Below are 27,205 nucleotides of genomic sequence, written 5' to 3'. Positions count from 1 at the left end.
AAGAATTTCTAGCCTCTATTATTATTTTTTTTTTTTTTTGAGACAGGGTCTCGCTCTGCTGCCCAGACTGAAGTGCAGTGGCACCAACATGGTTCACTGCAGTCTTGACCTCCTGTCAAACAACTCCCCCACCTCAGCCTCCCAGAGTAGCTGGGTCTACAGCACACACCACAATGCCCAACTAATTTATTATTTTTTGTAGAGACAGGGTCTTATTATGTTGTCCAGTCTGGTCTTGAACTCCTGGGCTCAAATGATGCTCCTGCCTCAGCCTCTCCCAGTGCTGGGATGACAGGTGTGAGCCACCACACCTGACTCCATTACAATCTTATGGGACCACCCACAGGTATGTGGTCTGCCATTGACCAAAATGTCCTTAAGTGACACACGACTGTATATTCATAAATATCATGAAATATGCACAGTAATACTGGGGACCTCCCAAGAGAAGAACTGAGTGGCTAGGGAGGTACTTTTTCAATTTTGTTTTATTTTTATTTTTTTCCCAAGATGGAGTTTCACTCTTGTTACCCAAGCTGGAGTCCAATGGCACAATCTCAGTTCACTGCAACCTCCACCTCCCGGGTTCAAGCAATTCTCCTGCCTCAGCCTCCCGAGTAGCTGGGATTACAGGCACCTGCCATCACGCCTGGCTAATTTTTTATATTTTTATTAGAGACAGCATTTCACCATGTTGGCCAGGCTGCTCTCAAACTCCTGACGTCAGGTGATCGACCCGCCTGCCTCGGCCTCCCAAAGTGGTGGAATTACAGGCATAAGCCACTGCACACGGCCATACTTTTTCAATTTTGAACCATGTAACTGTCCTATATGCTCAAAAAATTAAATCTAAACACCTATATCATGACTAACCTAAGCCACTCAAGCCAAGCCTGCTCACTGGCCCCCTATTTCCACTACAGTCTCCCTTCATCCACTCAGCCAGGGTCATCTTTTTAAAATATCACTCCATGCCTAAAATCTTCAAGGACTGTCTACAGTGGTTATGAAACAGCCCAACTTGTTACCATGGTAACACGGCCCCGGATGACCTTGCCCTGCCTTGCCAGCTTCATCTCGCGCCACCCTCCCCTTCTGACCTTGTAACTCTACTGTGTACCAAAGGATACAGACCTCACCCAAATCACAGTTGAGGAAACTGGGACTTTTATATGTCACACACCATGCAGCTACCAAAAACACTGAAGACACGATTGCACGTCAGACAATACAGGACAGAGGAAGTACAACGGCACATAATCACTGATTACCAGCAATTAAAATAAAAACACATACACTCATGCGGATCAGGAAAAAACAGATGACAAATATTTGGCGTTCTGAGGGTTCTAGGTTTTCTAAATTTGCTAAAATGCCTAATTTTTGTTAATGGACACTTCATACACCTTCTCATGCCAATTCATGTCTTACATCCTTCAAGACCTAGACTATGTGTTGGACAAGAAGCTGTTAAAGGGAAAAAAAGACCTAGACTAACTCATCTTCCTTAAGGAGCTTATCGCCACACATGTGGCCACAGCAATTATGGCCATCCAGCAGCCTCTTCTTGTTTACTTTTAACTGACTCTCATTTCCTACTCAGTAATATTTGCACTGTTCTATTATTAAATTTTGTAAAATCAGGGACCAATCTCTAAACTTTGTCCTCTTACAAATACCTGGAATAGCACCGTATAAACAGAGAGTGCTCAAACAGCATCTTCAATATGCTGTGATCAGAACCAGCCTGTCACAACTAGAACACAGAAAGGAATCCACAAGCTTTCCAGAACGAAACAGCAGCTCACAGTGACATTCCTGGGAAAGAGGCCTCTTATCTAGGAGCCTCCGTTTCAAAGGAAATGCTACCTCTGAAGAGGTACAGCAGCCACTTGAGCTTTTATTTTTCAAAATCCAAAACCATCAAAGAGATTTTTTTTTTAATATATGAAAATATTACAAGTTAAAGAGAAGCAAAACAGTAAGAAAGGAGATTTCTCAGTCCTGGAAGTAAAGCTTTCTGTATCATGCCTGCCATGGCCAAATTAACTGGGTTCTAATAACTATTCTCAGCCAGGCGCGGTGGCTCACGCCTGTAATCCTAGCACTTTGGGAGGCCAAGGAGGGCCAATCACGAGGTCAGGAGATGGAGACCAGCCTGGCTAACACAGTGAAACCCCATCTCTAGTAAAAACAGAAAAAATTAGCCGGGCATGGTGGCGGGTGCCTGTAATCCCAGCTACTCGGGAGGCTGAGGCAGGAGAATGGCGAGAACCTGGGAGGCAGAGCTTGCAGTGAGCCGAGATCGCACCACTGCACTCCAGCCTGGGCGACAGAGAAAGACTCTGTCTCAAAAAAAAAAAAAAGAAAAATTGGTCGGATGCAGTGGCTCACACCGGTAACCCCAACACTTTGGGAGGCCGAGGCAGTCGGATCACATGAGGTCAGGAGTTCGAGACCAGCCTGACCAACATGGAGAGCTCCCACCTCTACAAAAAATACAAAAATAGCCAGGCATGGTGGTGGGCACCTGTAATTCCAGCTACTCAGGAGGCTGAGGCAGGAGAAACGTTTGAACCTGAGAGGCGGAGGTTCCAGTGAACCAAGATTGCGCCATTGCACTCCAGCCTGGGCAACAAGAGCAAAACTCCGTCTCAAAAACAAACCAAAAAAAAAAACAAATACAAAAGCAAATAACTATCCCTACCTGGTCTGCTGAGTGAGCACCTTAAAATCAAACTGCCCACTTACGTGAGGAAACGGCATCCATCAGCCATGCTAAATCCAATGAAATGATAAAAAAAAAATAAATAAATAAAGGCTCCTAAAGAACCCAAAACATGACTCTTATAAGCCAAATTATTTTCAAAGAAAAACTCAATAAAATGTGGTCAAACCTACACAGCTCTTTGAGCACATGACAGAAAACCAGGGCTCTAGCCCCAGCTCTTGCTCTGGCCACACGTAAGATCTCCAGTAACTAAGGTAGCCACAGATGCTCTTTTCGACATGAGAGCTGAGGCACAAACATCACCCTTGCTGGCCCTTATTATGACTCCAGAACCTTCTGACCACAACCAAGAACTGACACAGTAAGATCCCAAGACAGGCAGCCCTTTTCATAGGACAGCTGTGCTTCTAGTTTATGGGAGAATCTGCTTCTCAAGATTTATGAAAATGCTTCTCAGGCCAGGCACAGCAGCTCATGCCTGTGATCCTAACACTTCGAGAGGCCAAAGCGGGAGAATCGCCTGAGCCCAGCTGGAGATCAGCCTGGGCAACACAGTGAGTCTCCATCTCTACAAAATGTTTTATAAATTATACTAAATGTAATTAAAAATTAAATGTTTAGGTTGGGCATGGTGGCTCACATCTGTAATCCCAGCACTTTGGGAGGCCGAAGCGGGCAGATTACGAGGTCAGGGGATCAAAACCATCCTGGCTAACACGGTGAAACTCCATCTCTACTAAAAATACAAAAAATTAGCCGGGCCTGGTGGTGGGCGCCTGTAGTCCCAACTACTTGGGAGGCTGAGGCAGGAGAATGGCGTGAACCCGGGAGGCAGAGATTGCAGTGAGCCAAGATCGCGCCACTGCACTCCAGCCTGGGCGACAGAGCGAGACTCTGTCTCAAAAAAAAAAAAAAAAAAAAATTAAATGTTTAAAATTAATCATTTAAAAAAAAGAAAAACTGCTTCTGATCCTCCCCTTTCTCTTACCAAAAATCAATCAAAGACAAGAAAGGCAGGAAAGAGACACATAAACCCCAAGACATGTGAAATCCCTAAAGAAAACACAAATAGGAAGATGCAGCGGTAGAGGACAGCTAACCCATCCCACAGAGTAGAGGAAGAAGAAACTTAAATAAAGGAGCTGCAGCTGAGCAGCCGGCAGACTGACCCCGGAAAACACAGAAGGGTGGGGACAACGGGGGTGATGCCTGCAGCTGCAAAGGGGAATGTGGACAAAACTCCACCTGAGAACAGCTGACCCCTCAGGTCTCCTCCTCGTACTGGTCTTCTTAGCCACAGGACACTAGACTTTTACCCCGTAAAAAGGTCCACTAAAATTGGCCAGGCACGGTGGCTCACGCCTGTAATCCCATTATTTTGGGAGACCCAGGCGGGTGGATAACCTGAGGTCAGAAGTTCAAGACCAGCCTGGCCAACATGGCGAAACCCCCCCTCTACTAAAAATACAAAAAGTAGCCACACGTGGTGGTGTACACCTGTAATCCCAGCTACTCGGGGGGTGGGAGGGCACTGAGGCAGGAGAATTGCTTGACCCTGGGAGGCGGAGGCTGCAGTGAGCCGAGACTGCACCAACGCACTCCAGCCTGGGTGACAAGAGCAAGACTCCATCTCCAAAAAAAAAAAAACATTCCTGCTTATACCAGCAAGGCAAGAAATTGAGGGATCATTCAAGAAAACCAAACCATCCCAGAAAACAAAACAGCAGATAGAAACATCTGCAAGAGGGCCAGGCGCGGCAGCTCACATCTGTAATCCCAGCATTTTGGGAGGTCAAGGTGGGCAAATCACCTGAGATCAGGAGTTTGAGAACAGCCTGGCCAACATGGTGAAACCCTGTTTCTACAAAAAATACAAAAAATTATCCCGGCGTGGTGGTGGGCACCTGTAATCCCAGCTACTCGGGAGGGAGGCAGGAGAATCGTTTGAAGCCGGGAGGTGCAGGTTGCAGTTAGCTGAGACTGTGCCACTGCGCTCCAGCATGGGTGACAGAGAGAGACTCCATCTTTAAAAAAAAAATTTTAGGCCAGGCGCGGTGGCTCAAGCCTGTAATCCCAGCACTTTGGGAGGCCGAGACGGGAGGATCACGAGGTCAGGAAATCGAGACCATCCTGGCTAACATGGTGAAACCCCGTCTCTACTAAAAAATACAAAAAACTAGCCGGGTGAGGTGGCGGGCGCCTGTAGTCCCAGGTACTCGGGAGGCTGAGACAGGAGAATGGCGTAAACCCGGGAGGCGGAGCTTGCAGTGAGCTGAGATCCGGCCACTGCACTCCAGCCGGGGCAACAGAGCCAGACTCCGTCTCAAAAAAAAAAAAAAAAAAAATTTTTAAAAAGGCCGGGCGCGGTGGCTCACGCCTGTAATCTCAGCACTTTGAGAGGCCGAGGCAGGCAGATCACAAGGTCAGGAGATCGAGACCATCCTGGCTAACACAGTGAAACCCCGTCTCTACTAAAAATACAAAAAATTAGCCAGGTGTGGTGGCGGGCGCCTGTAGTCCCAGCTACTCGGGAGGCTGAGACAGGAGAATGGCGTGAACCTGGGAAGCAGAGCTTGCAGTGAGCCGAGATCGCGCCACTGCACTCCAGCCTGGGCGACAGAGCGAGACTCCATCTCAAAAAAAAAAAAAAAAAAAAAAAAAAAACCAGGCGTGGTGGTTCATGCCTATAATCCTGGCACTTTGGGAGGCAAGGGGGGGGTGGGTCACCTGAGGTCAGGAGTTTGAGACCAGCCTGGCCAACATGGTGAAAACCTGTCTCTACCAAAAATACAAAACTTAGCCGAGTGTGGTGGCGCATGCCTGTAATCCCAGCTACTAGGGGGTGTTAAGGCAGGAGAATCGCTTGAACCTAGGAGATGGAGGTCACAGTGAGCCAACACCAGGCCACTGCACTCCAGCCTAGGCAACAAAGCGAGACTCCGTCTCAAAACAAAACAAAACAAAAACAAAAAATTAACCTGGTGTGGTAGTGCACGCCTGTAATCCCAGCTACTGGGGGGGTTGAGGCAGAATTGCTTGAACCTAGGATGCGGAGGTTACAGTGAGCAGAGATCACGCCATCGCACTCCAGCCTGGGCAACAAGAGCGAAACTCCATCCCAAAAAAAAAAAAATCTGCAAGAGAGCCAACAAAACAGCAACAGCCAACCATCACCCCACAGTGAAAGCAACAAGTAAACAAGGCCCCAGCACTCAGCTTTCCACGGTGAGTGCTTTATTCGCAACACAGCAAAATGACCAAAGACAATGAGACACTGAAGGAAAGGCTACATCATGGAAGAAAGACTAAGAGATAAGACAGCAAAGAGGAATGAATGCAGGGAAAACACAAAAAATGAAAGAAACCCCCTTTTTTTTTTTTGGTTAGAGACAGAGTTTCTTGCTCTGTCGCCCAGGCTGGAGTGCAGTGGTGTGATCACGGCTCACTGCAGCCTCAACCTCCCAGATTCAAGCGATCCTCCTGCCTTAGCCTCCTGAGTAGCTGGGACTTCAGGCACGCACCAGCTGGTCATGGTGATGCATGCTGGAAGCCCCAGATTTTAGGGTCTTGCCGTGTTGCACAGGCTGGGACATTTTTTTAAATAACTTTAACTGTAATTTTAAAATTTTAATTGTAATTAAAATAAGCAAAGATACTATATACATAAAACAAGAACAGGAGATACTAAAAAAAGAATAGAAAACAGTAAAGAATATAAAAATAAAACAACTGGGCCAGGCGAGGTGGCTCACGCCTGTAATCCCAGCACTTTGGGAGGCCGAGGTGGGTGGATCACCTGAGGTCAGGAGTTCGAGACCAGCCTGAACAACATGGAGAAACCCTGTCTCCACCAAAAAAAGATACAAAATTAGCCAGGCTTGGTGGTGCACGCCTGTGATCCCAGCTACTCGAGAGGCTGAGGCAGGAGAATCACTTGAACCCAGGAGGCAGAGGTTGCAATGAGGCGAGATCGTGCCATTGCACTCCAGCCTAGGCAACAAGAGCGCAACTCTGTCTCAAAAAATATATATAGGCCGGGCGCGGTGGCTCAAGCCTGTAATCCCAGCACTTTGGGAGGCCGAGACGCGCGGATCACGAGGTCAGGAGATCGAGACCATCCTGGCTAACACAATGAAACCCGTCTCCACTAAAAATACAAAGAAAAAATTAGCCGGGCGTGGTGGCGGCGCCTGTAGTCCCAGCTACTCGGAAGGCTGAGGCAGGAGAATGGCGGGAACCTGGGAGGCGGAGCTTGCAGTGAGCCAAGATCGCGCCACTGCACTCCAGCCTGGGCGACAGAGCGAGACTCCGCCTCAAAAAAAAAAAAAAAAAAAAAAAAAAAAATATATATATATATATATATACACATATATACATAACTGAAGCTAAAAATTTTGATTAAAAAAATTTGGAAATGGTCAAAAATGCTCCCCCAAAATAGAAAAAAAACAAGACATGACAAGAAAAAAATACTTAAAATTAGAAAACTAAATACAGGATGTCCAACATTCAACTAAAGGAAACAGAAAAGGACAACACACAGAGGAGAAAGTAAAGAATAAACTGTCGGCCAGGCGCAGTGGCTCACACAGGTAATCCCAGCACTTTGGGAGGTCGAGGCTGGCAGATCACTTGAGGTCAGGAATGTGAGACCAAACTGGTCAACACGACAAAACCCCATCTCTACTAAAAATACAAAAATTAGCCAGGCGTGGTAGCGCATGCCTGTAGTCCCAGCTACTCCAGAGCCGAGGCAGGAGGACTGTTTGAGCCCAGGAGTTCAAGACCAGCGAGACCAACATAGTGAGATTGTGTCTCTCCCAAAAAAAAAAAAAAAAAAAAAAAAAACACCCTCCTATAATAAAAAGGTAGCAATCTTCAGATTTCACAGCTACTTGGGCATCTGCATAAACATGAAAAGGGCTAGCACTAAACGCATGGTAAAGATTAGGAAAATCACAGATGCAGTGATCCTAAAGGTTTGGCAGGGGAATAGCGCTTACAAAGGGTTAAGAATGAAACTGGGCCTCACCAGCACAGTGGCGGACACCTGCAATCCCAGCACTCTGGGAGGCCGGGGCGGGTGGATCACCTGAGGTCAGGAGTTTTAGACCAGCCTGGCCAATATGGCGAAACCCCGTCTCTACTGAAAATATAAAAATTAGTGGGGCGTGCTGGCAGGTGCCTGTAATCCCAGCTACTTGGGAGGCTAAGACAAGAGAATTCCTTGAACCCAGGAGGTGGAGGTTGCAGTGAATCGAAACTGCGTCACTGCACTCCCAGCCTGGGTGAAAAGAACAAAACTCCGTCTCAAAAAAAAAAAAGAATGAAACTGGGCCAGGCTCGGTGGATCACACCTTTAATCCCAGAACTTCAGGAGGCCAAGTTCAAGACAAGCCTTGGCAACATGGCAAGACCCTGTCTCTACAAAAACAGAAAAATCACTGCCAGGCACAGTGGCTCACGCCTGTAACCCTAATACTTTGGGAGGCCGAGGCGGGCGGATCATTTGAGGTCAGGAGTTTGAGATCAGCCTAGCCAACATGGTGAAACCCCGTCCCAACTAAAAATACAAAAATCAGCTGGAGGCCGGGCATGGTGGCTCAAACCTGTAATCCCAGCACTTTGGGAGGCCGAGGAGGGTGGATCACTTACTTGAGGTCAGGAGTTCGGGACCAGCCTGGCCAATATGGTGAAACCCTGTCTCTACTAAAAATACAAAAATTAGCCAGGCGTGGTGATACACACCTGTAGTCCCAGCTACTCAGGAGGCTGAGACAGGAGAATCGCTTGAACTCGGGAAGCAGAGATTGCAGTGAGTCGAGATTGTGCCACTGTATTTCAGCTTTTGCAACAGAGTGACACTCGTCTCAAAAAAAAAAAAAAAAAAGCCTGGGTGTGGTGGTGCCTACTTGTAATCACAGCTACTCAGGAGGCTGAGGCAGGAGAATTGCTTGAACCGGGGAGGTTGCAGTGAGCCAAGATCATACCACTGCACACCTGCCTGGGCGACTGGGTGAAACCATGTCTCAAAAAACCATGTCTCACGGTGCCTCATGCCTGGCCTGCAATCCCAGCACTCTGAAACGCTGAGGTGGGTGGATCATAAGGTCAGGAGTTCAAGACCAGCCTGGCCAAGATGGTGAAACGCCGTCTCTACTAAAAATACAAAAAAATTATCCAGGCGTGATGGCGCACACCTGTTAATCCCAGCTACTCGGGAGGCTGAGGCAGGAGAATCACTCGAGCCCAGGAGGCAGAGGTTGCAGTGAGCCAAGATGGCGCCACCGCACTCCAGCCTGGGCAACAGGGTGAGACTCCATCTCAAAAAAAGAAAGAAAAATCAACCGGGTATGACGACACATGCCTGCAGTCCCAGGTACTACTCGGGGCGCTGAGGTAGGAGGATTACTTCAGCCCGGGAGGTCAAGGCTGCAGAGAACTATGATCGAACCACTATACTCCAGACTGTCTCAAAAAAAGACCAAACCAGACTTCTCAAGAGTAACAATGAAAACTGAAAGATATTGGAGCTATGACTTCAAAATGACTTTCCAACCTACCAGCCAAACTTACTAAGTGCACGTGCAGAATAAAGACATTTGTGGCCGGGCACGGGGGCGACCTCTGGTAGTCCCAGCACTTTAGGAGGCCTCACCTGAGGTTGGGAGTTCGGGACCAGCCCGGCCAAGAAGTTGAAACCCAGTCTCTACTAAAAATACAAAAATTAGCCAGGCATGGTAGCAAGCACCTGTAATTCCAGCTACTCGGGAGGCTGAGGCAGGAGAATCACTTGAACCCAGGAGGCGGAGGCTGCAGTGCACGGAGATCACGCCACTGCACTCCAGCCTGGGCGACAGAGAGGAACTCCATCTCAAAAAAAAAAAAAAAAAACAAAAAGAGTAAATACATTTTCAGACATGCAAATCCCAAAAGTTTGCCGCTTACCATCCCTTCCTGGCTAGCTACCGGAGAGTGTGTTCTATCACCAAGAGGGAGTAAACAGTGAGTGACATCAGATGCAGGGAAAGGCGAGGAGACTCCTCAGAATGACGCTGTATACCAGGCCAAGAGAACATGCATTTTTTTTTTTTTTTGAGACGGAGTCTCACTCTGTCGCCCAGGCTGAAGCGCAATGGCACAATCTCGGCTCACTACAAGCTCCGCCTCCCAAGTTCATGCCATTCTCCTGCCTCAGTCTCCCGAGTAGCTGGGACTACAGGCAGCCACCACCATGCCTGGCTAATTTTTTTGTATTTTTAGTAGAGATGGGGTTTCACCGTGTGTTAGCCAGGATGGTCTCGATCTCCTGACCTCGCAATCTGCCTGCCTCAGCCTCCCAAAATGCTGGGATTACAGGTGTGAGGCACCGCACCCGGCCACATTCTTTTTTTTTTTCTGAGACAGGATTTTGTTCCGTCACCCAGGCTGCAGAGCAGTGGCCTGATCACAGCTCACTGCAGCCTTGGCCTCCTGGAATCAAGCGATCCTCCCACCTCAGCCCCTCAAGTAGCTGGGACTACAGGCACATCCCACTACCACGCCCAGCTAACTTTTTTACTTCTAATAGAGACAAAGTCTCACTATGTTGCCCAGGCTGGTCTCAAACTCCTGGGCTCAAGGGATCCTCCTACCTCAGCCTCCCAGGAGTGAGCTGCTGGCCCTGGCCAAGAACATGCATTCTGATTGGGGCAGGATGAACATAAGAGAACAAAAGTCTTCTCTAATCTAAATCTTGCACTAATCTGCCATTAATGGAAGTCCATAGTCGACCCCTAAAATTGGTGAATAAAGACATGACAACACAAACATATAGTAAATGCTCAAGAGCTGCAAGTGGCTGCTGCTTATCCGGAAAGACAGAAGATGATCGGCCAGGGGCGGTGGCTCACGCCTGTAATGCCAGCACTTTGGGAGGCCAAGGCAGGTAGATCACTTGAGGTCAGGAGTTCGAGACAAGCCTGGCCAACATGATGAAACCCTGTCTCTGCTAAAAATACAAAAATTAGCCAGGCGTGGTGGCAGGCGCCTGTCATCCCAGCTACTAGGGAGGCTGAGGCACGAGAACTGCTTGACCCCAGGAGGCGCAGGTTGCAGTGAGCCGAGATCGCGCCACTGCACTCCAGCCTGAGTGATATAGATCAAGACTCAGTCTCAAAAAAAGACAGACAGGAGATGAGAGCAGCTTTTCTTTTAAGTGTTTTAGCACTGATTTTTTAAATTATGTGCACGTGCCTATATTATTTTTAAAAAGAAAAAATAAGGAAGAGATACATAGTAGCCACCCTGCTGGAAAATCATAGCACTTGCCTGAGAAAGCCTTCCTGCTGGAAGATGATGTTTTGCTGAGACAAAAGCCTTGAGTCAAAGGAACCCTGGGGTCTGATCCTCAGTGACCCTGGATGTATTTAAACCCTAACATGACTCACATCCTAACTAATCCACAAATGGGGAATGGAAAATATATTCAACTACCTCAGTAGTTTGTTTTTTTATCCTGAGACAGTCTCTCGCTCTGTTGCCCAGGCTGCAATTATAGGCACGTACCACTAGGCCCAGATAATTTTTGTATTTTCAGTAGAGACAGGGTTTCAACCATGTTGGCCAGGCTGGTCTCGAACTCCTGACCTCAAGTGATCCGCCCGCCTCAGCCTCCTAAAGTGCTGGGATTACAGGCATGAGCCACCAAGCCTGGCCAGTTCTTTTTGGTGTGAAAATGTACTATCTTTGTAGATCAAGGAAAATAACAAAACTGAAGTTAGATAAGTTTCCAGTGTCAGCTTTATTACCTTAATCATTTCGCAATTAATGAGCCCTGATGCAGGGATCATTTCCCAGGTTTGGTGACAACAGTGATCCCATGCCCACCTACTGTCCAGAAGGCCGGCGTTACTGCGCTACACACAGCGGCTCCCTCACCTTCTCATACAACTTGATGATAAACCCTCAGAATAATGAATCTAAAAACAGAGCTTTTATTAACCTAAAATGACCACCACAGATATAACACGTTTAGCAAGCACCAGCTCTGTAGCCAAACCACCTGCATCTTCATCTTCTTGGCCACAAGCTCTTCAATCTTGGGCCTCACTGTGCCTGGCTCCTCATTTATAAATGGGGAGATAACAGTACCTTCCTCTTAAGGTTGCTGCTAAGCTCAAATTATTGAATCCATGCAAGGCACTATGGCAGGGTTGGACACAAGTCAGGGTTCAGTAAACACAAGCTGTCATTATCATCAGGTGTGTAAAGCCCTCTATTCAAGGCTGCCTATGGAACCAGAGACCTCTGGAGCCATTTGCTCGTCAGTCAATTATTAAACACCTACTACGTGTCCAACACTGTACTAGTGCTAGTCCTACAACCGACTGGACAAGTTATCTAACCCTTCCTCCTCAGCTAAACAGGAAACAACAGGCCGGGCACAATGGCTCATGTCTGTAATCCTAGCACTTTGGGAGGCCCGAGGCGGGCAGATCGCTTGAGTCCAAAAGTTCAAGACCAGCCTGGACAACATGGTGAAACCCCGATGTCTACAAAAAAAAATTGGCAAGGTGTGGCAACACCCACGGATAGTCCCAACTACTTGCGGGGCTGAGGTGGGAGACTCCCTTGAGCCTAGGTGGTCCAGGCTGCAGTGAGCCGTGATCATGCCTCTGCATTCCAGCCTGGGCGACAAATGGAGATCCTGTCTCAAAAAATAATAATAAATTTTAAAAAAAGGAAATAACAGCACCTGCTGCACAGGGTGAAGAAAACTGAGTGAGGCGCCTGATCTAAAGGTCTTGCACAGTGTGTGGGATCCAGTGGGTGCTTTATAAATGATATAATTCATCACTACACATCTTCTCTCCTACAAGCCTGGAAGTGACTTGAAGTTTTCTAATTTCCCTTTTTGTTCTCAGTGACTAATATTCATTCCTTGAATGCTGCAGGTACTCAGCAAAAACTCCTTGCATTGAATTTAAGAATTCCCCTGCACCTTCCCAGTTTACTTATTTCAACACCCCCCCAAAAATGCAGGAAAAAAATAAACAAAAAAGCCATACATTACCTGAGTTAAAATACAGTGTTAGGTCTACGCACCAGGATACTGTACGGCTTCTTACTACACCTTAACTTTCTAAGCCTGAGAAGTCTCAACTGTTATTACATAGTTAATTTCAAAGAAATACTTCTAAGCTAGCACTTTTCTCCAAACCGGTCCCTTATTTCAGCCCTAAGAACACACGATTTCTGCAGCTCCACGGACACACCACCTCCTGCTTGCTTTTCCTTCAGAGGGACGCCAGTGGACCACTCTCAAGACTTTAATCTCTATGCTGCTTCCTTTCCTAAGCAAGGAAACAAACTATCCTTGAAATTGAGCACGGGGAAGGCCAAGACCATTAACAAAAGAATGTGAACTTTTTATATAGAGAGCCCTTTAAAGCTGCTGGTTTGGAAATAAACTTGAGTCCGCAAGCTTCCCACCGAGCGTGCTTTCCTGCTTCTGACAGCCAGCAGGGCTGGAGCAGCATTGTCTGGGGAGAAACACGCCGGGACTGGCCAACTTTTCGTTAAAGATGGTGCCATCCTACTCAGAACAAAGTGAAAGGTCAACGGAGCGAAGGAAGAGCTCCGAGAGGAGGGACAGCCTCGCCTCGGCCGGCGCTCCAAAGTTGGCCGGCCCCGCTACTTTTCCTTTTGTCCTCCGCACCTCCCCGGCACCCTGGCCGAGGCCCTCCCCGCAGATCCGGCTCGCGGGCGGCGGCGGCGGCACGGGGTCCGCGGGGGGCGCGGGCGCAGGTACGCGGCCGCCTCCCTCACCTGCGCCCCCGCCCGCACCACCAGCCGCCGCCCGGCCCGCGCCGCGCACAAAGCGCGCCCGGCGGGAGCGCGGGCCGGACGCCCGGCGGCCTCGGCCCGGCCTCGGCCTGAGGCGGCGGCGGCAGGCGGCAGCGGCGGGGGGGCGCAGGGCCCCGCCCGCCCGCCGGCCGCCTGCCGCCGCCGGGCCCGGTTCTTCGCCCCCGCGCCGCCTCCGCCGCTGCCCGCCGCCCCCGCGCCGCCCCCCGCCGGCCCTGCTGCTCACCTCGGCATCGGCGGCGGCCATGGCCCGGGCCCGCAGCGTGGCCCCGCCCCTCCCGCGCGCCATCGCCCCGCCCGCGCCTCGCGGCCCAGAGTCGGGGCGGGGCCGATCGCCTACGTCTGCGCCTGCGCCTGCGCCCGCGCCTGCGCGTTGGAGCCCGACCGGTGCGGCGCCTGCGCACTGGGACCAGGCGTGCGGCGCCCCAGGCGCCGGGCCTGTGGCGGCCGGAAGCGGAACGCGCGCCCTCGGGATAGGAGACCTAGAGCCGGAGAACCCGCCCGCCAGAGTCGTGGTAGTGGATGGGGAGTAGCCTTCCCATTTTCAACACATATCTCATTCTAAATTGACGTTCTGGTGGGCTGGCCGAAAGAGGAGAAAGACCTGCGGCTCCGACCTCTGACCTCTAACCCCGGACGCACTTTGATTTCGCCGGCTTGCGCGGAAGGCTGACTCCCTGGGCCGCGGCCTGGCGGGGGAGCCGCCTTTGGGGTGTCCCCGGCGCGGGAGGGTGCTCTGGTTCAGGCAGGTTCCCGTGGCGGCGGGGGTTCCCCGGTTGGGAGGAATGCTCCTGCCGAGGGGTGCTCCGGCTGGAGGGGGTGTCCCGAACGGCGGGGATGCCTGGACTGGCGGGGGGTGTCCCACTGGGGAGGGATGCCCGGTGGGGAGGTGCCTGGCGGGGGAGCGGCTCCGGCTAAGCATGGGTGCTGTGCTAGGAGGATGTGTCTGGCTGGGGGCGGTGTCCCAACCGGGAGGGTTGCCCTGATGTGGGAGGTTCCGCAGTTGTGGAGATGCCAACTTGGGGGGTGCTCCGGTTGGGGGTGTGTGCCCTCTGGTTACCCCGCTCTCCCTGCCACCCATATACCTGCTGCCCAGGTATGCACAAGCCAAGGCCTTTTCTGCAGACCAAGTAGCCTTCCCTGGACAGCGCCCCCAGCACCACAGAAACTATCTTAGGCTATATGACCCGCTGTGGTCAGCCCGCCTTATCCCAGCCCCCAGACCCAAAACAAGCAGCATGGACTGAATTTGAGGTTTCTGGATGGTCGCGTGAACCGAGGGGACGGGTACTGTACTGACAAGAACTGAGTCTTGAAGGTCAATCTGGGTGACACCCGAGTCTCCTGGTGAGTCGGACCCCGGAGAATTATCCCAAGTCCAGGATAGACAGTGCACTCAGAGACAGAAAAGGAAACGGACAATCCCAAGTGCCAAGAGAACCTTCCCAGGTTTCTTTAGGACAGCTCAACTGCTCTGTCAAAGCTTAAGTCCATTCATGACAGGCCGAGCACCCTGAGCCCTCGCAGGAGACACTAGCACCCTCCTGCCCCGCCCTGCCCCACACTCACCTCTCTGCTGCCCCTGCTGCTGTCTGTCCCTTCCCTGAAACCTTTATTTCAAGTGTCTTTGTGGCTTGCTTCTTTACCATCCTGGAGTTCAACTATCAGCTCTGCAGGGAAGCCTTCCCTCTCCTCCCTAGCTGAAGTGAGACTGCCGCCCATGCCGGTCTTCCTCGCCTCACTTTGCTCCATCACAGTGTGTGACATCTGACTCTCCACATCCTGATTTGGAATATTGTCTCCCCCTAGAATGTAAGTCCATGGTGCCTAGAACAATTCCTGGTGTGCAGGAGATAAAAGTATTTTGTTGACTGGGCTGGGCGCGGTGGCTCAAGCCTGTAATCCCAGCACTTTGGGAGGCCGAGGCGGGCGGATCACGAGGTCAGGAGATCGAGACCATCCTGGCTAACACGATGAAACCCCGTCTCTACTAAAAATACAAAAAATTAGCCGGACACGGTGGCGGGCGCCTGTAGTCCCAGCTACTCACAAGGCTGAGGCAGGAGAATGGCGTGAACCCGGGAGGCGGAGCTTGCAGTGAGCTGAGATTGCGCCACTGCACTCCAGCCTGGGCCACAGAGCGATACTCTGATATCTTAAAAAAAAAATAAAAAAATTATTGACTGAATAAAGGGAGTTAAAATGTGAAGAAAAATCCTTTACCAAGCAAACATCCACCCTAAGTGAAGGTGTGGGAAGCAGCTTCAGGCAGCTTTTTCACTCCATTTTGCAATCAGCTGCTCCCCTTGTGTGCCCCTCAGCACTTGTCAAGGTGCTGCTCTCAGCACATGACATGCTAACCCTGCAAACTTCAAGTCGGTCCTGAGAGGCAGGCACTGCTCTTACCCACATTTTATAAGTGACTGAACTGAAGCAAGGGAGTGGTGAGAGGCAGTGATGGGATTCAAGCCCAGGAGGCCTTCCTTTCAACCACAGACTGCTTCCAGCAGGTACCACCTGTGGTACTTTCTGCTGTTCTCCAATATTCATGCTGACCGTCCCACAATTAGTAAAATTTTAGCCAAGTACAGGACTGCGTGGCTAAAGACCACATTTCCAATGGGAAGGGGACAGGTCAGAGACAAAAAGTGACAATCTACTTCCCAGTCTGTCCCTCAAAAGTCCCACCATTAGGCCGGGCAGTGGTGAAAGCTGTTAACAGCCATCTGGGAGCCAGGGATGGGAGCCACTACGTAGGAATGACAGCTCTGCCATGAGGCCAGGATCTGCCCCTCTAGACTGTTCGAGAAATAAACTGTCATGCTATGAGGGTGGGGGGCTGTCTGTCCCCTACAGTCCCAGGAGTTTTTTGTGGGGTTGTTTATTTTTTGAGACAGAGTCTCGCTCTGTCCCCCAGGCTGGAGTGCAGTGGCGCAATCTCAGATCACTGTAACCTCTGCCTCCCGGGTTCAAGCGGTTCTCCTGCCTCAGCCTCCCGAGTAGCTGGGATTACAGGCATGTGCCACGATGCCCAGCTTTTTTGTTGTTGTTGTTGTTTTTTTGTACAGACAGAGTTTCATTATGTTGCCCAGGCTGATTTGAAACTCCTGACCTCAAGCAATCTGCCTGCCTTAGCCTCCCAAAGTACTGGGATTACAGGCGGGAGCCACCGTGCCGGCCTGGTCCTGTGCATTTTATAGATAAGGTAACTGACAAACCTAGCCACAGCCACCTCTTCATCCTATAGAACTGGAATTTGAACCCAGAGTCGTCCTTCACTACCACCTCCATTGTTTCTGGAAGCGCGCTCCAGGCAGGCTGGCCAGCATTACAGGGCCTCCCTGGGGGCCCCTTTGGGAACGCTGCTCCACAGAACCCTGCCTCTCAGGTCTTGGAGATGTGGGCAGGAGAGAAGCTGCGTCCCTCAGAGCCAGGCCTGGCAATGATGCCAGTAGGGGCCGAGGCAAGCCCTCCACATGCCCGCAGGTTTCTCAGCAGGGGAAGTCCACACCAGGCCGCCTGGGAACCTGGGTGCCTAAACACAGCAGGAGCCGAGGCACAAATTTAACCAGATGCCAAGGTTGCGTGAGCCCCAGTTCGTGAGCCAGGCTCCAAGGACGTTTCCTTAGGTGGCTCTGGAAGGCCCAGCGCCAGCCCCCGTCCTCTGTTAAAGGGAACCAGCCTGAGCGCAACCCCAGGGTAGCAGGGGTACCCGAGGAGCGGGCTATGCCCTGGCAGGAGCAGAGCCCAGGATGGGGTCAGGGTCAGGCCCTGCTGGAGGCTGGAGGGCGCCCAAGGCGAGGCCGGTGAGGCCCAGCTCTACAAATACAGCGTTTTATTTACAGGAGTCTCTCCAGGTCCCAGCTCCCTGCCACCCCCACCCCAGCCCCAGGGAGAAGAGGGTGGACGCCAGAGGAGCTGGCAGAGGCTGGGCAGGTCCTGAGTGGGTCAGGCCAGGCCGAGAGAGAAGGCACGAGGCCCTGGGCGCCCCAGTCCCAGGGCAGAGGCCAGGCCTGCCTGGAGAAGGCAGCACGGGGTCAGCTCTCAGGGGTCAGGCTGGGGTCCACGCCGCCGCAGCTCTGCTCATAGGACGGTGGGGCCTCTGCAGGGAGAAAGCAGGGTCTGCATGGGGCTCCTGGCGTCCCCTCCCTGCCAAGCCCTGGCCCTTGACTCACCATAGGGGTAGCCCCAAGAGCTGTACTCTGGAGGAAGAATCAAGGTGCTTGTGGTAGGCACTGGTCCCCCAGAGCCCTCTGCAAAGTAGGGGACAGTGGCACCTGTTGAAATGCACAAGGGAGGCCGAAGCGGATATGAGGCAGGGCTGCCATCCTGAGGACAGGGCTCGGGGGCACCAGGCACAGAACCCAAGGTGGCCAGCAGGGGCTGCTGCTGCGAATGGCTCTTGGTGGAGAGGGAGACCGGGTCCAAGAAGTGGGGGCCGCCAGCCGCAGCCTCGGCCTCCTCCTGGGGTGGTGCAGAAGGCACCACCAGGGGTGGGGCCCAGGGAGGCAGCCCTGGACCTGGCCGGGGGCTCAGTGGGGCATGGTTCACAGCAATATTGCCAATGAAGACCGGGAGGGTCACAGTAGCTTCCGGTGCCTTCAGAGAGACCTGGACAGGATTGAGGTGGGGCATGAGGGGCCAGGGCCAAGGCCACTAGGCCTCAGGCCACCCAGCCCCCACCAGCACCAAACCTGTAAGTAGTAGTCGATGTGGATGAGGCTGCAGCCTGGCAGGGCCGACTGGGGCAAAGCAGGCACCAGGATCTGCTCATGCCACTGTGCCCGCCGCCAGGCCTTGACGCCCGCACCCTCCACCTCCGCAATGGTCCGTACGTCGTGGATCCAGCGCTTGGCCTTATAGGACACTTTCTGGGGAAGGACCAGCCTGTGAGCCTGCGCAGGCTGCCAGCCCACCCCAGGAGGCCAGTCCGGGCAACTGCAGGGGGCTCTGACCTGCAGCAGACTGGCCACCACAGGGCTGGTGTCCTTGCCTGACTGGTTCTCAATGTCGGCGTGCAGCTGCAGTGCCTGCCCCACCACATAGCCGCGGAGATCAGTGCTGGCTGTGAGGACCACGCTGCCCGTCTTCACCAGCTTGTAGGAGAACTTCTTGGTGGCAGAGGCCACATTGGGTTGCTTTGGGGGAGGGCCAGGGAGAGGCTTAGCAGGTGTGGGCAGGCTGGATCCCTGTGGCATCAGGACAAGCCCCTCAGCCCTGCCACGCCCTGCCCCTGGAGACCAGCAGTCAGCTCAGGGCAAAGAGGCCACTGCCTCCAGACCCTGGCCCCCCTCACCTCAGCTGGGACAGGACACCGGGATGAAGCAGTGCCTGCCCGGCTCTTCCCCAGCCCCCACGAGGGTGGGGACCCACCAAGGAGGTCACTGTGCCATCCTCACCTCAATGTCTGGGATGCTGTTCAGATTCAGGGGGCTCAAGATATAGAACACGAGGCTGCACTTGTGATCCTTGGAAAACCGTGGCGTGTGGATGGCGGCCCTCACCTGGTGCACGATCTTCCCAAAAGGACCCTCAAAGGACGTGGGTGCTGTGGCTGGGGAGAGAACAGGCACTGGCACCTGGCTGCCTTCACCCTGCAGAGCCCACCTCCCAGGACCAGTTGGTCATCACCAGGCCTGTCCAGGCTGGGCTCTTACCAGGAAGCAGGAACTGGAAGGGGAAGCTGTGCTCACCAGCGGGCAGACTCCCTGCAGAGACAGGAGGGAGGTGGGGGGCGGTGGGGACAGGCCTCCGGAGGCCTGAGGGGGCCACAGGGCCAAGATAAGAGTGGGACTGCAGCTGACCAGCTCACACGGGGTCTCCCTGTCTCAGTCACCAGCAGCACAGGGCTGTGGCCTGGGTGAAGGACTGAGGGTAAGGGCTGGAATAGGAGAGTGGTTTGGGAATGGGGCAAGGGTGAAACAGCTGTGCCAGGAGTCAGAGCCCACCCACATCCAGCACAAGTGGAACGTGGCCCCTTCAGCCACCCAGCCCCTATGAGAAACCCATCAGGGCCCACAACCCTGGGAGAAGATGGGCCAGTGCAGGATCCAAGAGGCAGGTCTAGGAAAGGGGGAGGACAGGCAGGCCCCACTCCAAGGGGTGCCCCCAGGGGTCACCACTTGGGACCAGGTCAGGAACTGGCTCCCAGACTTACCCTTGTCCGCCAGCGACAGGGAACTGTTGAAGTAGTCCTCCTCCGCTACCCACGCTGCGTCGTTAGCCTTGTTGGAGACCCCGCAGGAACCCGTGCAGGTCACCCGGATGGCTGCCAAGGGGAAAGCTGCATGAGCCCCACCCAGCCGACGGCCCAGGAATTCGACCTGGGGCCCAGCAGCCCCGCCTGGGCAGGGTCCTGGGAAGGCCAGTGAGCAAGCAGCCCCTGCCACTTCAGGGGACACCTCCTGCCCGTCTCCTGTCTTGGGGGGCTCCAAGGGAGCCGGGCTGGCGAGGGGCCTGACCAGCACAAAACAATGTCTGCCCTGCAGCCCAGAGCAGAAAGGCCCCAGCGCTCATCCAGACGGCGGCTGGGTCGTCCCCCAGACTGGTAACCTGGCTGTGAAAGCCCAGCTGCTTGCGGGGATCTTGGTGGGGGGCACCTGGGACACTCCAAGGGACGGACGCCGTCTTCTTGCTGCCCTGTAGACAAGTCAGTTAGGCAGGGAAGGACCCCTCCACGCTCCAGGAAGCTAAAGCTAACTGGCAACCATCATGCTGCAGGAATGTGGCCAGACCCGCCTGGGCAGACAGTGTTCCACAGTCGGCACACCGCTGGGTAGGGCCCTACTTCCTGGGCCAGCATTGCCCACCGGGGCTGACTTTCTGCATCAGGAGACGGCTTGGTTCTCTCTGGCCTCCCCGGGGGAGTGCCAGACCAGGAACTGCTTGAGGCAGAGGTTGCCACTGTTCTGTGGCCAGGAACACAAATTCCTCAGTCCAACAGATGTGTGTCCAGAAACCACGATGGTCAGAAGATCATGGCTGGACAACCAGGTCCAGCAGAAACTGGTCACAAGGGAGGACAGACGCAGCAAAAGCACACACAGCACCAGACCCAGGTGGGCAGGGGTTGGGGGAGCCATCAGCAGGCCACCCGCAGCTCCAGCCCCTCTTCTCCCTGCAAGGCTGAGTCAGGGCCAAAGATGGCCACTTCCCTGCCTCGTCCTGGTGGGGGTCACGTGAGGGGAAGGTGACTCAGACTCTCAGACCTGCTGAGGGAGCAGCCAGGGAGGAGGAGTATCGGTGTCCGGTGCGCCCAGGGCCAGCCATACCTGCCTCCCCTATGGTCTCCCCAGCAGGCCCCACCTGTGGCCCAGGCCTTCTGCCGGCCACCAAGAGCAGCAGGGTTCTTCTCAAAATCCTTGGCCCAACCGCAGCCCCACGTGGCTCCCCATACACATCCTGCCCTTCCCCTCAGCAGCTGCCAGACCCAGTCCCCCATCCCTGAGGGAGGCCCTTGCTTCCTGCTACACGTCCTCTAGCCCCTGGGCACTGCCATGGCCTGGCCTCAGCCTCCATTCCAGCCCAGCCTTGCCACCCCAACCTCGGTCCATTTTTTGTTTTCGTTTTTTTTTTTTTTTTTTTTTTTAGACACGGTCTCACTCCTGCCGCCCAGGCTAATGTGCAATGGCACAATCTCAGCTCACTGCAGCCTCAACCTCCTGTGCTAAGCGATCCACCCATCTCAGCCCCCTCGAGTAGCTGGGACTACAGGCACATGCCACCACACCTGGCTTTTTTTTTTTTTAATAGGGTTTCACCATGCTGTCCAGGCTGGTCTCAAACTCCTGAGCTCAAGCAATCCACCTGCCTCAAACTCCCAAAGTACTGGGATTACAGGCATGAGCCACCATACCCAGCTCTGCCCTGATTTTGAATCCATGGTGTGTTAGCCAGGCCCTCCTAGGGCCAGACCCTTACTGTTTCCAGGCTGAACATCTGGAATACTGGTGATTCTCCTGTGAGCCAGCAGACAGCCCAAGAGGAGCACGCAGGCATCAGCAGGCACAGAGGAGGCAGGCGTGGCTGAAGCAAGGAGAGGAGGCCTGGGGACTGGAAATGCTGCAATGCCTTTAACACTCCTGACAGACTGCACATCCCCACCTTGAATCCCACAAATGCTGGGACCCAGCTGGGCACGGTGGCTCACACCTGTAATCCCAGCACTTTGGGAGGCTGAGGCGGATGGATCACTTGAGGTCAGGAGTTCAAGACCAGCCTAGCCGACATGGTGAAACCCCATCTCTACTAAAAACACAAAAATTAGCCGGGCGTGGTGGCAGGCGCCTGTAATCCCAGCTACTCAGGAGGCTGAGGCAGGAGAATCACTTGAACCCGGGAGGTGGAGGCTCCAGTGAGCGGAGATCATACAAATGCACTTTAGCCTGCGTGACAGAGCAAGACTTCATCTCAAAAACAAAAAAGAAAAACGCTGGAACCCACAGAGGATGCTGTAAAGGGAGCAGTGGTCCCCAGACTAACTGGTATGCCAGCCAAGCACCCTCAAGTGATCCTGGCTGGTGGCACAGAACTGAATATTCACCCTGCCCCCACTGTCCATATTCCTAACCCACAACACTGAGAGATATAATAAAATCGTTGTGTTAACTGTTTAGGAATGGTGTGTGACTTGAGGTGACAGCTACTTTTATGTAGTAGTCCCAGCTACTCGGGAGACTGAGGCAGGAGAATGGCATGAACCCAGGAGGCGGAGCTTGCAGTGAGCCAAGATCGTGCCACTGCACCCCAGCCTGGGCGGCAGAGCGAGACTCGGTCTAAAAAACAAAAACAAAAAACGGCTAGGTCTGGGCTCATGCCTATAATCCCAGCACTTTGGGAGGCCGAGGCCGGCAGATCACGAGGTCAGGACATCGAGACCATCCTGGCTAACACGGTGAAACCCGGTCTGTACTAAAAATACAAAAAATTAGCCAGGCGCGGTGGCGGCGCCTGTAGTCCCAGCTACTCGGGAAGCTGAGGCAGGAGAATGGCGGGAACCCGGGAGGCAGAGCTTGCAGTGAGCCGAGATCACGCCACTGCACTCCAGCCTGTGCAACAGAGCTAGACTAAGTCTCAAAAAAAAAAAAGAAAGAAATTAGGGAAAACCCAAATTATCTACCATTTCAATCCATCAGATTGACAAATATTAAATGTCTCAACACAGCTGGGCGCAGTGGCTCACACCTGTAACCCCAACACTTTGGGGGGCCAAGGCGAGCAGATTGCCTGAGGCCAGGAGTGTGACAGCAGCCTAGGTAACACGGTGAAACCCCGTCTCTACCAAAACTACAAAAGATTAGCTGGGTGTGGTGGCGTGTGCCCCTGGTGCCAGTCACTCAGGAGGCTGTAGTGGGAGGACTCATCGCTTGAGCCCTGGAGGCAGAAGTTGCAGTGAGCCAAGATCGCACCACCGCATCCCAGTCTGGGTGACAAAGTGAGACCTCATCTCAAATAAAATGAATGTCTCTAGGCCGGGTGTGGTGGCTCACGCCTGTAATCCCAGCACTTTAGGAGGCTGAGGCGGGCGGATCACTTGAGGTTGGGAGTTCGAGACCCACCTGACCAACATGGAGAAACCCCGTCTCTACTAAAAATACAAAATTAGCCGGGCATGGTGGTGCCACATGCCAGTAGTCCCAGCTACTCGCAAGTCTGAGGCAGAAGAATCGCTTGAACCAGGGAGGCGGAGGTTGTGGTGAGCAGCTGAGATTGCGCCATTGTACTCCAGCCTGGGCAATAAGAGCAACGTACATGAATAGATAAATGTATGTCCCACCACACGTTGGAGGGAGGTGGAAAACAAACACTCCTTACACCAGTCAAATTGCAGACAGGTATGAGGTACTGGCAAAGAGTGGGACAGGTCTACTGTAAATTTACCTGTGCATACCAGGAAACCCAGAATTCCGCTCAGAATCTCATGGTATTTAACCAGGAGCCTCACACACCACTGCTCATACTAGCAAAGCATCGCTAAAACCGTCATGGGACACCTGACTCCACAAAAACAAACAGTATCCAACTGACCCTTGCGTCATCCTAAGGGCCCAGGCTCTGTGATCTTCCCAACGCCCATGCAGACGGCCCTGTTCTGCACATACACCAAGGCTCTTGCAGATGACTCTGCCAGCGTGAGCAGCCTCCAACCACTGTCCAAAGTGAAATCTGTCCTAAGCTGCCCACACTGTCCTCAGTAAGAACACGGGAGGCACGGGGCTCCCGCACAGCTGGTTCCTTTCCAGCCGGAAAGCTGCTTCCTTTCCAAAACACCTGGAGCTGCTCCTCCACCTCTCAGCAACTGCTTCAGGCCAGGCTGGCTGAATTCCCCAGGGAGCCCGTTTTCACTGGCCAGGCCAATGGCAGCGGCCATGTTTCTGCCTTTTCAAACCATCGAATCAGGCAGGACCACAGGATGCAGTTCTGCCCACAGAAGCCAGAGCCGTGCGTGGGGTCCATTGTGAGGGGTCTCCTTGCTGCCGGAGAGAGGCATATGACCCCACTCCCTCTTCTTTCCAGCTTGCAGACTGCTTGTAATGGCAGAACAGGCTGAAGGGAACCAAGCCTTTTGCAACAGGAAAGCCGCCAGGCAGGGCTTGGCTGCAGGACTGAGTGGCTCAGTGGCAGTTGCCTAGTCAGAGTGTGACTTCTTCCGCCTTCTGGACTTGAATGTTGCACCTCTTTGCAGGGGCCCTGCAAGCCCCGTCCCTCTTCCCCCATGCAGGTTTAAAAATGTTTCCTAGGCCGGGCATGGTGGCTTACACCTGTAATCCCAGCACTTTGGGAGGCCAAGGTGGGCAGATCACAAGGTCAGGAGATCGAGACTATCCTGGCTAACACGGTGAAACCCCATCTCTACTAAAAATACAAAAAAATTAGCCAGGTGTGGTGGCGGGCGCCTGTAGTCCCAGCCACTCTGGAGGCTGAGGCAGGAGAACAGCGTGAACCTGGGAGGCGGAGCTTACAGTGAGCTGAGGTCGCGCCACCGCACTCCAGCCTGGGCGACAGAGCAAGACTCCGTCTCAGAAAAATAAATAAATACAATAAAATAAAAATAAAAAATGTTTCCTAAGTGTGTTCAGATGTACAACCAAGGACCAGCTGTTGGAGGCTGCTCTGACTCAGGAAGCTCATGATTGGGCCGTGTTCTCGAGGGACCACTGGAACTTTCTTCTCAAGTTCAGGAGCCCCTCCTTTGCACCACCTACACTTGGACCAAGAAGACCCACCAACTCCTCATCCTCATCCCAAAGGACTCATGCCTGCCACAGAAGCTGTGACCTGTAAGCCACTCCCCCAGTCCTGTTTCCAAATCTGCATCATGAGAGTAACAACCACGCCACAGGGTGCTGAGCGTTACTGAGGCTGGCCCATGGGATGTGGAGAGAATTTGCATCAGGCCTACCATGAGTGCTCCGAGAACCACTGTCGATCCTGGTCGCCCATCCCAGTAACAGAACACGAGGTGGTCCTGCCTGACCCCCAGCCCTGGATTGGGCCAGCCTGGGCTCCAGAAAACTGCTCCTTCCCAGGCCTCCCTCTGTGTCAGCCCTCGAGACAGCAGGCGTCCTCATGGCTGGGTGCTGACCGTCACCGACACTCATCGGCAGAGTAAGTGAGCAAGCCCAGGGGCCCAGGCAGGGCTGCTGTCCTCCTGCGGGCTGAGGGCCTCCCTACTGGCTCCTAGCAGGATTGACAAGCATCCTTTGAATGAGGAAACGATGACATTCCGTTCCCATCCCAGGCAGGGCTGGGGGAAACCCCCGGGAACCCCTGTACAACCCTCCCACCTCACTTGCAGCAGCCTGAAATATGTGCTCTCCGGCCCATCAGGGCCCATCTCCTACTCCCTAGTTCATGACCCTCCTTTTTCTCCCTCACTCGGACCAGCCTCTGTGAGCCAGTGCTACCTCAGCTCTTGGGCCAGCTGCCCAAAGTGCTGGGATTACAGGCGTGAGCGTTCACCCACCCACCACGTCCACCCGGAGGCCGGGGAGCCTGCTCACCCAGGCCAGTCACGCACCGCGAGGCCATCCCTTCCCTGTGGTCAGCAATGGCCTGCTCGCCCCAGGCCGCGCCAGGGGAGGGACGACAGGGCCCTGCACTCCCCTCGGCCCGCCTCACCCCACACCTCACCTGTATTCAAGGGATGCATGTGCTATCTCTGCCCTGCCACAGCCACACCTGCCCCCACCCAGACCCCAAACTCAAGCTGGGGACAGAGGAAGGGAGCCTGTGGGGTCATCCCAGGAGGCCCAATGGGGCCAGGAGCCTGACAGAAGCACCTACCACCAGGCTTCTTCGAGGTCCCACAGCCCCAGGCGGTGCAGGGTCAGGGCCACAGCACCATCACCTGTCCCAGGCGGCTGAGAGGACAGAACAGAGGCTGTGGGTTCTCAGCAGGCACAAAAGCGGTGCTGTCACCCACGCGCAGGCCCAGCGGTCAAGGTCCAGTGGGAAGCCCACGGGCTGTGGCCAAGCAGCCCAGGTGGTTCCCACAGGAGGCCAAGGTAGAGAAGCCCGCGGCAGGGACGCGGCACTCACAACCAGGGGCCGGGCAGAGGCCTGTGCGGAGGCCCCCATCCTCGGGAGGCAGCCTCACCTCGCTGGCCTGCCCTCACCTCCAGGGCGCCCTGCCAGCGGCCACTGCAGCAACCCGATCCCCAGTCCCCGAGGCCCAGGCGTCCGCCTCGGCGGGGGGCGGGCGAGGCCTGCTGGCGCGGGGCAGGGGGCGCAGGGAGCCGCAGCAGGTGCCTGCACCCCGCCGGGACCGCACGCCCGGGCCAGGAGCGGCTCTGCAGAGGGAGCGCCTGCGCCGGGAGCCCGGGTGCGGGAAGGAGCCCAGCAGGTGCGAGCGCGGACAGGGAGGGTCGCAGGCCTGCGTGTGCCCGCACTCAGGGCGTCTTCCACCGTGGACCCGCTTCAGGCCCCGGCTTCAGGCCCCGCCGGGACCACGCCGACCCTCGGCGAGAGGGCAGGAAGGGCAGACGCGGAAGGGCGGCGCCGCCCGGACCTCCCCGGCGCCGCCGAGCCCGCGCCCCAGCAGTCCCGGGCGGCTACGACAGCGACTTCGCGGGCCCAACCCGGGGCCCGGCGACGGCAGCCGCTTCCGGGAACCCTGGCCCCGCGCAGGTGCGGCCAATGGCCCTCCCCGAGGACCCGCGCCCACCTCGGAACGGCAGCGGCGCCCCCAGGCGCACGCGCACGGTCCCAGCCAGCGGCTCCCCGGGGCTGTAGACAACGCGGCCGTGGCTCAGGCTGATCTCGAAGAGCTGCACTCGCCCCATGCCGCGGCCTCACCGGCCCGCCGCACAGTGACGCCCCCGCCGGCCGCCCGCGAGCCCCGGCTCCGAGGTCCGGCCCCGCCCCCTCCTATGCCCCGCCCCCTCCTATGCCCCGCCCCCATCCGTCCCAATCCAGGCCACGCCCCCGTCCGGCCCTTCCCAGGCCCTGCCCCGCCCCACGGCCCCGCCCAGACCCCTGGCAGCCCCATCGCCCGCGGGCTGCCGCTCGGAGGCCCGGCCCCGCCCCTATTCCCCGCCCCATCCGTCCGCGTGGCCCCGCCCTGATTATGCCCCGCCCCTCTGACAGCTCCTCGCCCCGCCCCCGCCCTTCGCCCCTGCCTCGCCTTCC

The 27,205-nt window shown here is 54.5% G+C and overlaps 2 protein-coding genes and 1 pseudogene across 9 annotated transcripts in view; 1 reads left to right on the top strand and 2 right to left on the bottom strand.

The window, feature by feature from the left end:
* LOC105472004 (euchromatic histone lysine methyltransferase 1) overlaps positions 1-13,932 on the bottom strand; it is a 228,556-nt gene extending 214,624 nt beyond the window's left edge. For 6 of the 7 annotated variants that reach the window (XM_071078704.1, XM_071078708.1, XM_071078706.1 and 3 more), the window contains exon 1: positions 13,803-13,932. In XM_071078704.1, the coding sequence (XP_070934805.1) occupies positions 13,803-13,865 (63 nt within the window). In that variant the 5' untranslated portion in view covers positions 13,866-13,932. The remainder of the gene's footprint in view (positions 1-13,802) is intronic. The other variant, XM_071078707.1, reaches the window with a different exon arrangement.
* Positions 13,933-13,999: 67 nt separating this feature from the next.
* LOC139358249 (uncharacterized protein ARRDC1-AS1-like) lies at positions 14,000-22,188 on the top strand (annotated as a pseudogene).
* LOC105472000 (arrestin domain containing 1) lies at positions 17,395-26,900 on the bottom strand. Of its 2 annotated transcripts, XM_011724944.3 has the most exons (8): positions 26,742-26,900; positions 19,734-19,844; positions 19,234-19,284; positions 18,976-19,130; positions 18,532-18,714; positions 18,271-18,447; positions 17,752-18,187; positions 17,395-17,678 (listed from the first exon to the last, which is right to left on the bottom strand). In XM_011724944.3, exons 1-8 carry the CDS (start codon positions 26,857-26,859, stop codon positions 17,614-17,616), a joined length of 1,296 nt encoding a protein of 431 aa, XP_011723246.1. In that variant the 5' UTR covers positions 26,860-26,900; the 3' UTR covers positions 17,395-17,613. The 2 variants fall into 2 exon arrangements, with proteins under 2 accessions (XP_011723246.1, XP_011723245.1); XM_011724943.3 differs by having other exon boundaries at positions 17,395-18,187.
* Between the last annotated feature and the right edge of the window lie 305 nt (positions 26,901-27,205).

Source organism: Macaca nemestrina, chromosome 14 (genome assembly GCF_043159975.1).
Source record: "Macaca nemestrina isolate mMacNem1 chromosome 14, mMacNem.hap1, whole genome shotgun sequence".
Taxonomy (NCBI): domain Eukaryota; kingdom Metazoa; phylum Chordata; class Mammalia; order Primates; family Cercopithecidae; genus Macaca; species Macaca nemestrina.
Note: the sequence above shows the minus strand (reverse complement) of the source record. Positions and strands in the feature narration are given on the sequence as shown.